This window comes from Scleropages formosus, chromosome 4 (genome assembly GCF_900964775.1).
Source record: "Scleropages formosus chromosome 4, fSclFor1.1, whole genome shotgun sequence".
In the NCBI taxonomy this organism is placed as follows: Eukaryota; Metazoa; Chordata; class Actinopteri; order Osteoglossiformes; family Osteoglossidae; genus Scleropages; species Scleropages formosus.
This window is the reverse complement of record NC_041809.1, coordinates 25,254,939-25,270,189: the sequence shown is the minus strand read 5'-3', so window position 1 is coordinate 25,270,189 and position 15,251 is coordinate 25,254,939. Positions and strand designations below refer to the sequence as shown.

Below are 15,251 nucleotides of genomic sequence, written 5' to 3'. Positions count from 1 at the left end.
AAAATGCTCCTGAATGTTCTTTTTTATATATTTTGAGTTGCAGGGTAAATGTGGAGCTTAAAAATGAGAGCAACTGTGTTTGGACTCAGAAGTTTCAGGTTCAAAGCCCACCACCTGCTGTAGTACCCTTGAGCAAGGTACTTACTGTGAATTGCTCCAGTAAAAATGACCTGGTTGCATAAATGGGTAAATAACTGTAGGCAGCTTTACCATATAAGTCACTGAGAAAAAGTTTTCAGCTAAAAGAATAAAATAAACAGCTGGCAGTGCAGTAGTTACAGCTTCTGCCTTTGGACTCGAAGGCTCCAGGTTGAAATCCCACCCCTACATTTTGCTCCCTTGAGCAAGGTACTTACCCTAAATTGCACCAATAAAATTATTCAGCCGCATAAATGGGTTAATAATTGTAGGAAGAGTATCATTACAAGTCCCTTAGAAAAAAAGCATTGGGTAAATAAATATAAATGTAAATACTAACTGCTTTGGCAAGCAGCAACAGCAAAATTAATAAATATAAACATAAGAATATCCAGCTGTATAAATTATGGTTCAACATTTCAATTTGGTTTGCATAAATCAAATGCATAAGCTAAGCAATGACAAATATAGTTAAGTCTCAGAAATTCTGGGCTAAGATGGCGTGTGGCTGTGAACTACATGAAGAACTAGATTTGATGTGTCCCTTCACAATGATGCCTACTCGGCTTGAAGAAACCCCAATCCCTCCAGGCCAGGGTTGTTTCAGTGGGGTAAATTAAGCAATCCAAAGGTCACTAAAACCGCCAAAATCCAGTGGTTTCATCGAAAGTTTTAAATCCACCTCTAAAGTGTAACAGGAAATCAGTTCATAACAAATGCGTGTTACTTCTCTAGTGGCACGCGTCCACGTCTGTACAACGTTCACCGTGTGAATTTTGGCGGGCTTTTCCATCAGGAAGGGCTCGCGCTCTCACTCACCAGGCTGTGCGCTGTCCGCGTGGCTCTGTTCCGCCAGGCCTTGGAGTTGCACGTCTGCCCGCCCTTCTCCCAAGAGGCAGAGGCACAGAACCCACAGGACTGCCAGTTTGCCAAAGTCCATAACGTACGCTTTTACAAAAAGAATACAAACATATTAAAATCAAAGAGTCCAGAGAGTGCTTTCAAGAGCGAAAGTGCTCAATTAACCCGGGGTAACTTTCATAAACAGCTCTCCTCCAGCTTAAATGAGTAAAACGATTTCAGCACTTGGTGGCAATTGTCTGTATCGGCGGTTTTCTTGAGTGGCCGGACACCTGGCAAAGTATCCGCCAGGACTCTCATATGTAGTTTAGGGACACCGAGAGTTTCCAAACTACACGTCCCTCCTTTAGCCCGCCTGCCTTTGGGGGCCCAGCGGACGTCACGTGGCACGTCGGTCTCCCGGCATTTCTCACCCCCAGTAACCCTCTTCCAGGGTTTAGTACACAGCGACATTAAGCTTTGTTTATACACAGTCTCTGAGAAATTATGTCTTCAAAAGTTGACTTAATTCCCAGAGCTGCTGCGGCATGGGCCGGGGCCACATATCCGCGGCTATATGTATCTTGTTAAACGACATGATTTGATGTCAACAGCAAAATCTCACATAGTTAGGAACTGTTGTTTTAGTCGTTTTAAATCAGCCTTACATCCTTGCTAAATGAATCGAAAAGCCATCAAAGCTCGTTGCTTTCCATAGACGCTCGTCATTACACAACTGCAAGTCAATATCAATAATATGCAATGTGTTTGAGTCAAGTGTAACAGGTAAGGAAAATGCTTGACAAACATGGGGATTCTGGTTTTACTTTTACCCTACTGACATTTTTTCTTGTATCGACTACCCACCTGACTTGTCAAGTATTTTAGCAAACAAAATAATCAATTATTTTTTGCAATCAGTTGCAAGGCCAGATGATCACGCATGCAGCATGGAATGCTGCACCCAGACGGTTACAGTATTCCCCCAGCCATCAAGTTATCGGTATCTTTATCACCTGGATATTAGCAGATCATGACATATTTACCTGGGGATTGCTTGAAGACGGGCGCTGCTCTGCTGAAATGCGATCAGACACTGCTGCTACTTCCGAGCCGACTCCCACGAGATCCCTGTGTGTGCTCCATCGGCACGAACAAAAAATGTGCGGTCTTTGTTGGGATGAGTCGAAAGGCGAGGCGATCGGACCGCGACCACGGTGGTGCGAGGAGGAGGAGCGTGTCGGCCACCCGGACCTGCTTTCCGCCGCGTCCCGGCAATCGCTATGTCACCCGAAGAAGCAGCCCAAGCACCACCAGCGCACCGACACTGCGCCCTTCCTTCCCGTGAAAATGACCCGATCTCCCTCTGCTGGATTCTTGGGGTTCTGACTAAACCCGTTTATGCCCGACGTCTGGCTGGCGGTGTGTTTCTATGTAGCCTCCCCACAGCTACATCGGCAGCCCCGCAGCCGCCACCAATCACAGACCCAAGACTCCGGGTCTCGCGGTAGTGAACGGCGCTGGCGCCTGACGCGTGGGGGTTGAAAAGGCCGTGAACGCGCCCCACGCCGCCGTCTGCTGGAATGGAGGTTTCTTTGTTGTCGCCATCGCTTCTCGCACAAAAGAAGCGCGATTGCGCCACCTTTAGGAATGTCTCTGTAGGCGAAGTTATAACAGACAAACTTTTGATGTACTGTGTGGTTCAGAAACATTACGGTCCGTAGAACTGATTTTTCAAGCTCCAAATAAGCAGCAGACGCGGCCAGTATCCTCTTAGAATACAGATATCAGATATCGCTACTTAGAGATGAGGCCAAAGCAAAAGACGTGCTGCGGAGCAGCGCTTTTCTGCTACGCGATTGGATGTGTCACCAACTACTTCCACGAAGCTGTTCTATGACACTAAACACGAAGAAAGCGTCTCAGAAACGCTAGATGCAACATTTTTCTAAGGACACTTCACGCCACATCCTACTCTGGCAAGCTGGAATGGTTATTTATTCCTTGGTTCACATGGATGCTGCAAGAAACTCAACGAAGGGCCAAGCCAAGGTCCAAAAACAGTCCATTATGATTAATAAAAGTCTATTTTTAATGCAATGTACAGTTATTTCCACAACAAAATACCGTGCAATGCTTTAAAGATTCAAGTGATTTTAAACATTTTTTTCCCAATATATGTAAAGTTTGTTTAAATGTAAGTTGCAATGCGTTCGCGTGCAAATGCCATTAAAGCTGGAGAAACTACAAGGTTTTACATTCAGTCCTTATCGCTCAGTCACGTGACCGGGCAATGCGGTTTAATCAAACTAACGGTCAAACTGGGTATTTCAAAGTGTATATTTCTCTCTCTCAGGCGCTGCTTTCTGACACACACAACACCGTTTTCCTTTTTTTCGCTACAAGAAAACTGCAACCGGTGAGGTTATAACTGAACATTACATTTACAAGGCCTGGAAGTAGTCTTTCGTTTGTTACAGTGTACACTCCAGAATAAAATGCCCTTACTTGTTCTGTCTGTAAGATGAAAGTGGTTTAACAACACTCGATACGGCAATGAAAGCATAGTTTTCACGATAAATTATTTAGCCTACATTAAAAATAAAATACATTAATGGGGGAAAATGAGTGGCCGGCCATCCCCACTGACTGCAATTTCTGCAGTCCACTCAAGGCCGTTTTTCTTTTATGACTTGAAAAGCAACCTCAGATATAGATTACGCATAAAAAAATCGAAAACAAATATGGCACAGCTGCACCGTGGAGTAAAACACGGTTTGTCCTCGTTCTATTTTTTTTTCTTCTCTTTGTCATTATGGCCGTCATGTCCACATACTTTGCAAGTAAACTTCCTCATGCGGCAATGCTTTTTGTGTCAGACTTCCTCTGTGCAAATTGCATTCACTTCCTCAACAGCGCAGCAGCCAGTCTTCGTCCGCGCGGACGTCCGACAGGGAGCAGAGCCTCCGCGAGCGAGCGAAGAGTATGTGCGGTGAGTTTTCTTCGCGCCTTTACCGTGTCGGGAAAGCGCGGGCCGCGGCGGCGCGCTCGCGGGAGCCCTGTCTGTAGGCACTGCCCGTTCCGAGAAGGGCCGTGTTAATATAATAAGCGCGTTGCGGCAGCTCGCTTTGTCCGCGTCCCAAATTTAATGCTTTTTCTCGCGTTTCCACTTTCTGTTTTAGTTCCAGCCCTTCGCAGAAAAACCATTTCTGAACTTGTGGAGAAACTCTTTGGCATTACAGCATTTTTCTTCTCAGAATTGTTTGCTCTTTTCCAGTTTGATATCTCACACTCCTGACTGACCGCTCCCTTCTGGGTGTAAAAACAAAATATATTTTTGTAAAATGACTTCTTATACATTTTAACGGTAAATTTCATGTAAAAATCGACGTTTCAGGACATACACAGACAGTATGTCGTAAGACTTTGAAAATGGTACATCTGTCCCACTGTACTGTTTTTTGAAATTCACATGATGCTCGCTTGGTTCCCAAATGCAGTCAAAACAAATTCTCCTTTCTTACTGCCAGCAGCAGGTACAATATTGGAAAGCGCTCTTCTGTGCCCGCTGGGCCACCGCTGATTCCTTAACAGCTAGATTATCTGAAAGCCCACAGTGTGGTGTGTTGTCTGTATCATGAGAAATATACTGATCATATTTTTTTAAAAAAAAGACATTTAAAAGACAACTATAACTGTTCTTAAAGTATTGAATAAAGTATGGGAAAAAAAGACAGCTAGTGCTTCTAAACCCCAGGTGTTGAAATTTCGGTAATTGTGTTTGGCATAGACCAAATTGGGTCATCCAGGTTTCGGTACACTTTCTCCTTTTGGTTTTGTACTCTGTTGTCTTAGAATTTTTTTTCCAAGTCTAGATACATGGCATGGTTTCACCTCGTGGAACAGTTTTATGGTCTTCGATGCTGGTGGTGATGCGCAGCGCTGTTCTCGAGTTCAGTTCAGCGTGTGGTCTGTGGTCTGTAGCCTCATCAGGTGGGCACATCTGGCTTCTTTAAATAAAGTAAGTTGAGGCACGCAGTATATGAAGCAGTCAGAGGACTGCTGACCACAGGTTTCACTGAGGCCATGGGAATTTTTAAATGTTTTGAACTGTAGTATGTTTTTTCTTAGGCGTTTTTTTCAGCATCTTCTCTTTTTTCCTTCCGTGGGTATTGGTGCATATCATTCATTTTTGAACACTTGCATTTGGTCGAGCGTAAGAGTTTAACGCCAGAGGAGACAGATGCTGGAAAGGATGGCAAAGGTGGTTCGGGTCTTGGAGGGCACAGGAGTTTGTGAATTAGTGAAGGATCTGGTTTTTAGAGAAAGGGGATTTGAAAACACACACCCACACACACACATTCTCTGAAGCCGCTTGTCCCAAGCGGGGTTACGGCGAACCGGAGCCTAACCCGGCAACACAGGGCATAAGGCTGGAGGGGATGCACCCGGGACGGGACGCCAGTCCGTCATAAGGCACCCCAAGCGAGCAGGACCCGGTCAAACCCGCTGCGCCACCGCGCCCCCGAATTTGAAATCAATAAGGTGCATTTTAGATAAGATATGCCCGATGTATCTTACTCTATCAACAGAGTAAAGGCTATATTTCTGTTTCAATGTCGTTTACGGTTCTGTAGGCAGACAGGTAAATTAAAAATGTTAACATGTTCAAATGTTTTTAAAATTAAAACGTTCAGGCTTAAGTTGCCCTGTCTGTAGATACAGGGCAACTTTGTTTTTGTACACCCAAGCAAAGGACACCATTATAAAAGAACTGTGTACATTACATTTATTCATTTAGCAGACGCCCTCCTTCACAGCGATGTACATCTGAGAAAAAAAATGTTGACAAAAACAGTTTGTAATAAACTTCCGCAGTTCATACTCCTTCTGGCTATACCTAATCCAGGATTAGCTGTCCAGCACTAAATTGGTTAGTGGAATCAGTCTGCAAGGGTTCAGTTTCACAGCTTTTTCTGGGACAGCAGGCAATCATGAGAGCTAACAGAAATGACAGCAGTTGTGCCCTGTGAGCAACACTCTTGCTCCGTTACTAAGTGACTAGAAAAAACTGTGCACACCCATGTTGCTTTATTACGACAATGATACGCTACCCCCGGAACGTGCTCTAGCAGAGAGGTGCCCACATACAGCATCGGAAAACTCCAGTCCCTTTTACCATCTTCAGATACAATATTCAGATACTAGTCACCTCAGTAATTGAAAATGTCTCTTGCCAGTTTAGCTCTTCTCAGTGGATAATTAAAATCAAGTAAATGTATTAGATCAGTTTTAACAACTTGAGCTGAGTCTCCAGGATCGAGATCAGGCAGCTTGCCCTAAATATAACCTTGACTGAACTCCCTGCAGCACTGCTGCAAGGGGCCCCGGTGAAGATAATTTATTTTGTGTTACCTTTATTGAATGAGGTATCTGGCAGGTTGCATGTCTTTCCCTCTGGCTCCTTAATTGTTATGGTGACTAGTGGTCTGTTGGTTGCCTACCAGACTATCCAGGTGCAATCAGGCAAATAGCAATTTCCACAAAGTGTATTACATCACTCAGTGAAGCCTAGAGGCCACAGAGGAACTGTGCAAATATCTTCCCGGGTATTGGTTTGCGATGTCATATGACTGACTCTGCTAGTGGCCATGTCCGCAGAGTTCATTCTGCTGACAGGTAGAAGCATCTGTCTAACCCTGGAGGCTCGGTGGAATGGACTTGGATCCCTTGGTGTGAGACATATGCTGACTGGAGTCCAGGGTAAGGGGCAGTAATAGGAGGGATGCACAAGACTCAAGCCTTCCTGTCTCATTATAAATTAATTTAATAGGTCCTTTATTGAACTGTGCCCTGCACTCATGCCAACATTAATAAATGCCCTTGCCCTGAACCCTGGCTGCTCCTCCACTCTCTATTCCAGGGAAGCCTCCAAGTCAAACTTACACTGCTAAGAAGAGAATCATTAACAGCTTTTAAAATTTCTTCCTCCACTAACACTGCAATGTGTAAGTATTTGGTTGTGGAGGCACAGACAACCCAACATAATTGTCAGTTGAAACCCAAAGCACTTAAATGACTCTGCTGCTTTTAAATCTTTCTTGAATATTCTCCACAGCAGAACAGCAGGAAGCCCACTTTGGTTCCCCTAATGTTTTGCATCTGTTGTTACATTTAAATGGGATTTGATTGTCTTCTCTTTTATATCTAACTGGTGCAAAATTAACTGGTGTCTAGCCAGTCAAAAAATCCTCTTGCACATTAGAAGGCAACACGTGACACTACTGTTTTCCATCATTTGGAAAATATTTTTGCCTGAAGTGCGTAGAATCGCTGTGTGGTTTAGTCATCTTAGCTGAACTGGGAAACTGACACATATTTACTTCCCACTGCTTCTTCACCGACCTCGAATTGTCACGTATATTACCAACACTGTCGTTGTCCTTACCGAGTCTCATCACGATGTGTATGTGAAGACTTTATTGAATAAACATCTCAGCTGTGATGTTTAGCGTAATCCGAGCTGGGTACTAAAACAACAACATCCCCAGAGTTTCTATGAAAAGCTATTTAGCTTTAGTGCTGAGACATTGGATGGCATTTCTATTGTCTGAAAACTTCCTTGCGAAGACAAGTAAGAATGATAAGATCTGCAGCAGCACAGAGCGCAGCTAACAAATGGCATAACGGAAACAGCAGGAGCTCTCTCGTCGTTTACTGCCACAAGCAGTAAGGTGTGGAACTTAATTTTTCTGTTGACTGCTTTCTCTGAGCATACGCTGAGAAGTCCCGCAGGAGGCTAAGCTTTTTCGTCTTTCAAAGCAGGCCCCTGTTGCTATGGTGAGTAGGGTGGAGTGGAACTGATTTGCTTGTATGCACAGTACTGAAAAAACTTTTACAGGTCAGTCTCCCTTTATATGGCTTTTAGGGAGTGCAGTTTGTGTTTGTGCTGATGTTCCTACAAATATGTTGCAAATGTGTGTTGATTTCTGTATCTGAGCATGAATCATAATTTAACTGTCTGCTGTTGAATTATTGTAATTTCAACAGCGTATGGAAACAATTAAAAAAAAACATTACCAGATCGCTTTGTTTTGATACCTTGTCTCTTTTGAAAAATTCTTAATATTTTGTGTAACAGAATTGATTCACCCTACAACGCAGGGCCACCGGATAACGGCTCTTTTGTTCAGGCACTTTCCTGTCTCTTGTTTCCTTGTGTATTCTTCATTTACATAAACAAAAACTGGGTGGTGGCTGGCTCCTAAGCATAGAGAAGGTACGCTATTTGATGTATTTAGCAGTACTGAAAACTGGCATGCGGCAAAAGACTTGATTTTATAGTGAATTAGTGTACTCCATAACCTGGAGAAGATGCAAAATTGTAACCTATGGATTTGCTGAATAAATTCACTGTGCAATTGTATTATTTAGTTCACAATTTATCCAGTGTGATTTGTATGGTGTTGTCTGCAGTTTTACATTTTATTCACTTACAAAGGAGGGTGCAGTGCTGAAGCATTTTGTAGTCCTTCTCCGTGAGCGCACAACAGAAAGGGCCCCCTTGAACCGCCCGTGACAAAACCAGTTCAGTAAGCACTGTGGTGCTTTATGGCCATATGATGTGATGCTGAGACACTCTCTTTGGTATTACAGGGTGCTTGAAGTGCTGAAGCCCCCGCAGACATGCAGAGTATCAAGTGCGTGGTGGTGGGCGATGGTGCAGTAGGCAAGACCTGCCTGCTCATCTCCTACACCACCAACGCCTTCCCCAGGGAGTACATCCCCACCGTCTTCGACAACTACAGCTCCCAGCTGACCGTGGATGGACGTGCCATTAGCCTGAATCTGTGGGACACAGCAGGCCAAGAGGAGTATGACCGCCTGCGCACGCTTTCTTACCCACAGACCAATGTCTTCGTCATCTGCTTCTCCATTGCCAGCCCACCCTCGTACGAAAATGTGCGGCTGAAATGGCACCCTGAGGTGAGCCATCACTGTCCCGGTGTACCCATTCTCCTAGTAGGCACCAAGAGTGACCTGCGTGCCGACCCTGAGGTGTTGCGCAAGCTGAAGGAGCAGAACCAGACCACTGTGACCCAGCAGCAGGGCCAGGCCCTTGCCCGCCAGATTCATGCTATTAAGTACATGGAGTGCTCTGCCCTCAACCAGGAGGGTATCAAGGAGGTGTTCACTGAGGCTGTGCGTGCTTTCCTGAACCCCCAACCCACCAGCTCCAAGAAACCCTGCGTGCTTTTGTAGGCTGAGAACGGAGCAGAGGCTGCTGGTGTTCTGAAACTGAAAGACTTACTGAAATGATGTGACAGAATGAAAACAAAAGTAATTATACTAGGAATATAATTAAATTCAGTCTTTCTTTTAAAAGAGAAAACCTGCTCTTTTCTTTGCAGCATATGCTTGTGTTTGAGCCTGGCATGTTCACCAGGGACTGTTTTGTTTCTCCCTGCCCATTTGCCCTATTCATGTCATGGAGTTGAGGCCTGGACTGGAAGCTTTGCAGAGGAAGCTGGCGGTTCCTCGGTCTGTCATTGGTTGTGTCAAGAAGATGGAAATTACCTGGTTGGACAGAATTTGCTGTTGGTCCTGTCCTTTCATTGGACTGCAAGGCGTTTCTGCAGACTCCTCCTTGGTTTTTACCTCTCCATGCAGTTTCTACCGTTGCTCTTTTTATTGCTTTTTATTCCCTTCACGTGTCAGTATCAGGCTTGCCTTTTCGTCCTTAGATGCAGTGCTCCTCCGCTCTGGGTCTTTCTCTGGGCGAGACTGCTGACCTCATTCTCTTTAGCCTCATGGGATGCTGTTGGCCTTCTACATCTTGCTCGACTCCAGTACCACTGCTGCTCTCTCGCTTTGTGCGAGGCCCATAGTGCCAGCTATGCAGGCAGTGTGAAGTACGTATGAAATCATTAATGAAGTAAAGCAACAAGACTTAGTCACCGGCCTCATACAGAAAAACAGGACTTACAAGTCTGAGTGCTGAAGGAGCCTAGAGGCTCAGCTCCTGGTCTTCAGCTGCCTTTTTTCATTGCCTCATATTTTTGCTGTTCACTAAATGTATGAGTGTGTCCTAGACATCTCTAATAGCCTGTTGGCATAAACTCAGATCTAAACCTAGCAATGCCTTTATAGGAGGCTGAGTTTTTTTTAAAAATATGTTTTTGAAAAAACAAATTGTATTTACCGTTTTCATACCCTTATTCATTCTGCCTGCTTTTCCAGACATATTGATGTGAGCAGCACTATTAGTGAATGAAGAATTCTTTTGACCACTTGGGTCAGAAGGGCAATTCTGATCTGATGGACAAGCAGTGCTGATGCTTAGTAGCAGAGGCTGACGACACTTGAGAGCAAGGGGAGAAATTTGTCTCCTCCACTATTCAGTCTGCTAGTAATGTCAGTTCTGCTAGTCTCACAAATAACGTGATTCACAGCAGAGATCAGAAAATAACTTTTCTTTTTTAATTGTAAACAAATATTAATATAAAACTTGAAGAGTACTGGCAGCCATCCAACCTGAAACCAAAATTTGTGTACTTCCAGAATTTAAGACTGAGGAGGAATGCGATTGGTATGAAAAGATCTCCAAAGATGTTTAAATGATGTTGTTTTAATTACATTTTTGTTATGGCTGCTTTAAAGAAAATTTCACTGTTGTGTGGATTTGACATGAACTCCATTTAATATCCTTACTTCACTTAGTTATGCTTGGCCTAATGAAATTGATCAAATCTGTTATAACTCACTGCCTTTATGATTGTTTAAAAAAAAAAATGTACCCTTAAAAAGTGAGTGCAAAACAGTATGCATTTGTAAGATGTGTGAAAACATGCCGCATATACTGTTAAACATATATTTGGCTATTGCAACTTTCATTAAAAAAAATCATTAAAAATGGGCATAATATTTTACAGTAGACAACAGTAATGCTTATTACAGAATTTGTTACATAATTTCACACCCTAAAATTGACTTTTTTACATCAGACAATTACAATTTACTGATAAACAAAAATGAGGACGTTGATAGGTATATATTTACCATGGTAAAACATGTTTAACTGGGTTTTACGATGACAAGATTATGCTTTGTTTTCCTGCTTAGATGACTTTCTGCTGTTAAGAGCAGTTGGATTGTGCTATACTGGATTACAGGAAATAATCTTCCTCTTTAATAGCTTTGGATCATCCACACAAACAGGCCCCCAGGGTTTTGACATGCAAAAACAACGTTAAAGTATTGTGGTTACTGTGGTCCTAATTACTTTTGGAAACCTAGGTGAATGTATGTAAAATATGCAGGCCGATTGCTGCTAGAACACTGGTGTAAGTTTTCAGTTTTTTAAATCTCCTTATGAAACATGGTTACAGATGAGAGCAGCTTTCTGACTGTACAATACAGAAGTAGTGCCACCACTTGAACTCTACATAAGCAGATATATTACTTTGTTACCTTAACATATGCAGGATAAATGCAGTACTTGAAATGTCCTTCCCCCCCAGTAACTTTACGGGTTTATATCAATGGATAACACTTTTTTGTTAAAGTGTGAATTCTGTAATTAAAAATAGAATTTTTGAATGCAGTACAATGTGTGAGTTGCTTAACATATTCTGAGATGAGGTACCACCAGTGACTCAGTGCTGGCTAAGCTTCTCTTGTGACCTGCGCTTTGTAAATACAGTACAGACTTTGTAAAAATGGCATATTTCACTCCTTAAACAATTTGGAACAGTGCATATGTCATCTTTAATCTGGTATTTACATTGCTGTCTACTCTTTGTCGAAACGCCTCCGTTCCGCTTTAATGCAACAAACTATGGCCATTGCTGAATTTTCTTGGCGGGTTAGTTTGTTCTAAAGTTTCACTCTTTAACGTTCTACATGTTAGAAACGGCAGGTTGCTTTTGCGCGTTTCAGCCCAGCTTCAAAAGCCGAAAATGCGGTCACAAAACATTCATATGCGCAAGCTAATTTTATTAACTCGGCTGGTTAGCGCGAGCGCGCGTGTGGCTGCCGTCTCCGCAAACAGAGTCTCGGCGTGTACTTATTTGTTTCAAATAAAGTGGGAGGATTTTCTTGTCCGTGCCAGAGAACACACAGCAACAAAAAAAAAAAAAAAAACTGAACTGTAACATTGGTCTTACTCCAAAAAGCCTTGAGCTTACTTTTGTTCCCTTAGCTAGAGCTTTTTAGCAACAGTATAAAGAAGCCTAGCTATACAGGAAGAATTCTAATGAGTGGTATTAAAAACTAGGTATCTGTTCACTTTTCTCTTTCTTTCAGTTTCAGTAAATTGAAATGAACTTCTGGTTCAGGAATAATCAGTCAACCACATGTGCATTTGATGAATTAAAAGAGTGTATTAAATGTAAAGCCTTGATGCTAGAAGGTTCTGGCAAGAGGTTCAGCTACTCGGCTAAGGCCGCGTCACAGGGCTTTTATGCCACGCTGTGCCCTCTGGGATTTCCTGTTTGGAGCAAGTTTACCGCTCTGCTAAGTCAATCTCACACTGCGTGAGGGTCGCTTTGGCAGCTGAACAGGATGGTTCTATAGCTCAGAGTAAAAGCACAAACTTTTTAATGCTTCATAATAAAGACTTTTGGAATTTTGTCCACTTGCAGCAGGGGGAGGAATGTCTGAAGTTGGGAAATTCTTAAATACAAAGCTTTTCTTCCTGTTTCCACTCCCTTATTTGTCTTGGAATATCACTGTCATAGGACACTCCCGTGGCCATTCCATGCAACATTCGTGATCAGAAATGGGTCTGTATTCTCCCACACAAGTGCATTCGATGTCACTGGAGTCTACAGACTGCTGGAGGCCAGAAAATGGTAAGACTTAGGTCAGGAGCACCTCCTTCCTCTGGACATTACAAGCAGTGCCTTTCTTTAACAAAACACAATCAGGCTCCCAGAGGCCTTGTTAACACCTCATGCTCGCTCACACACACACTTTGTCCCGCAGTAAGTGCCCATGGGGTACCAGAAAACACTTAACTGCCTGTCTAACTCAGGGTCAAAGCCGTTTGTAATCTATACCAGAGTGCTACATAACGACAGCATACAACCTGGGTGGGATGCCAGTCCATTGAAGGGTAGCTACACACATTCACACACTATGGGCAATTTAGAGTTAACAATAAACCTGAAAAATGTCTTTGGACCATGGGAGGAAACCAGAGCACCAGGAGGAAATCTATGCAAACTCCAACACAGACTGAGCTAATTTCAAACATACATGGGATAAGTCCACATGCTGTGGGGTGGCAGCACTACCCACTGTGGTTCCAGGTCACCCTATACCAGGAAACACACACACAGGCTGAAACCACTTGTCCCAAACAGGCTCATGGTAAAAAGGAGCCTAACTCAGCAACACAGGGCACAAGACTGAAGGGACATGCCCAAGACAGGATGCCAGTCTGCTACAAGGCACCCCAAGCAGGACTCGAACCCCAGACCCACTAGAGACTGGGACCCAGCCAAACCTGCTGTGCCACCGGGAAACACAGACAAAACCAGCCCTTATACCTCCCATGCAATTTGCATAAGGGCAATTTGGCAGTAAAATAATGCAAGCCTTGCTTCACCCAGTCCTAAGATAACGTTTGCCTTAGCTTCTAGACATCTCCACCACCTCATCTATGACCAATCTCATTTGACAGTAAAATAAAGTTTGCAGTATGACTTGTGTACAACAGTGAACTGCCAGGATCTTGTAACTGGCATTCAGTAAGCCCCCTAAGGTATGTGGCAGCCCCTCTTTCACTGCAGGCTAAATCCAAAGATTTCTGTCACACACGGTAGCTTGTGACTCCTCTGGAATTTAGTTGGGGTGACCTTTGGGGCTGTTTCAAGGGTGGGATAACAGAAAGTCAAGGAATTTGGGTGATTCCAAGGACAACAGATAGCAGTATGATGAAACACACCAGCAGACAAACATACCCTGATTTTAAAATCCTCTGCTGTAATAAACAGGATTTTTATCAACCATTTGAGACATGACTCCACAACTTCAGTCCACATTTTTTTTTTTTTTTATTCAGCAGACACTTCTACAAAGCAACTTACAATGCCTTTCCTCTTTATTTAGCTAAGTAATTTTGACTGGAGCAATTCAGGGTAAGTACTCTGCTCAGCAAGAAGTGGGATTTGAACCTGCCTCCTTTGCGTCCAAGGTGGCATCTCCAATCACCACGTCACCAGCCCCCCCTGCCACCTACTGGTCCACAGTAAACACCAAGTGTGCCAAGTTTCCCTCTAGTAGTGAATATTACACTGACATCTTACTTTAACTGGACATTTTAACATAAAGTCCTTAAATATCAGTCTCCAAAGACAATATCTCACATTTATTTATATGAGCATTAACAAGCAGATATGCATGGGTCTTGCCAGACTGGCAGTGAATCATTACACTCCTTTACATTTATTCATTTAGCTGATCCTTTCCTCCGAAGTAACTAACAATGATTTTCCCCATTTATACATCTGGGAGATTTGTACTATATCAATTCCGAGTAAGTACTTTGTTGAAGGGCACTACGGTATTAGGTGTAATTGAACCCATAGCCTTAGAAGGGCAGCAGCTCTAAACACCTATGCTACCCGCTGCCCCCATTCGGACACTGGTGATGCCATAATAACCCCTAATTGCTTTGAGGAATGTCGCCGTGATTGAATGGGAGTACGAACTCCAAAGGCCATGACAGTCCCTTCACTCAGCAGTGCCCTTTCACTAAAAAGACAAATGATGCCTCATGAAATCAAGCTAATAGCACTAGGGCTTTTTTACTCAACCTTCTCAGTTTGTACATCGTAGTAAAAAAATAAACTGTAAATAAATTTAGTAAACGAAACACCCATTCGATTATAACTGGTGAATGAGTGTCATATCAATACATAATATTCACACATCACTGTCAAGTATACAGAAAGTATGTCACGAACAAATCCTTAGGTTTTTGAATTACAGGGTCACTTTACAGTTTGTGCAGACCCTCAACAGCTTATTTTTAATTGTCGACCACGATATACCATGGACATGTTTTAAACTACATAACACATGTACATCTCTGCAAAAAAAAAAAAAAACACCCCCATCTGACAAAAATTACAGAAGAGGAACACAATCTCCTGGGAATGTCTTACATTCTTCCAGTGTTACTGAAATGCTGGAGCAGCATGAGACCATTACAATACACATCAGCCAGGTGACATCCAATGCAGAAGCTTTTGCTCTACAACCTAGTG

At 43.2% G+C, this 15,251-nt stretch overlaps 2 protein-coding genes across 4 annotated transcripts in view; one reads left to right on the top strand and one right to left on the bottom strand.

Annotated features, from left to right (window-relative positions):
• Window positions 1-2,604, bottom strand: part of stim1b (stromal interaction molecule 1b) — a 29,877-nt gene extending 27,273 nt beyond the window's left edge. For both annotated transcript variants that reach the window (XM_018730708.2, XM_018730709.2), the window contains exons 1-2: window positions 2,025-2,604; window positions 958-1,086 (exon numbers count right to left, since the gene is read on the bottom strand). In XM_018730708.2, coding sequence (XP_018586224.1) covers window positions 958-1,078 — 121 coding nt within the window. In that variant the 5' untranslated portion in view covers window positions 1,079-1,086; window positions 2,025-2,604. The remainder of the gene's footprint in view (window positions 1-957; window positions 1,087-2,024) is intronic.
• Window positions 2,605-3,776: 1,172 nt separating this feature from the next.
• On the top strand, window positions 3,777-12,118 carry rhogb (ras homolog family member Gb). 2 transcript variants are annotated; one of them, XM_018730720.2, is made up of 3 exons: window positions 3,777-3,970; window positions 8,635-8,964; window positions 9,473-12,118. In XM_018730720.2, exons 2-3 carry the CDS (start codon window positions 8,665-8,667, stop codon window positions 9,767-9,769), a joined length of 597 nt encoding a protein of 198 aa, XP_018586236.1. In that variant the 5' UTR covers window positions 3,777-3,970; window positions 8,635-8,664; the 3' UTR covers window positions 9,770-12,118. The 2 variants fall into 2 exon arrangements, with proteins under 2 accessions (XP_018586236.1, XP_018586237.2); XM_018730721.2 differs by lacking the exon at window positions 9,473-12,118 and having other exon boundaries at window positions 3,785-3,970; window positions 8,635-9,465.
• Window positions 12,119-15,251: the final 3,133 nt, after the last annotated feature.

Excerpts from the sequence above, each read along its gene's own strand:
- rhogb (XM_018730720.2), top strand. The coding sequence starts at position 8,665 with ATGCAGAGTATCAAGTGCGTGGTGGTGGGCGATGGTGCAGTAGGCAAG. Across the intron at positions 8,965-9,472 it reads GGCTGAAATGGCACCCTGAG|TTGAGGCCTGGACTGGAAGC; the intron begins GTGAGCCATCAC and ends CATGTCATGGAG.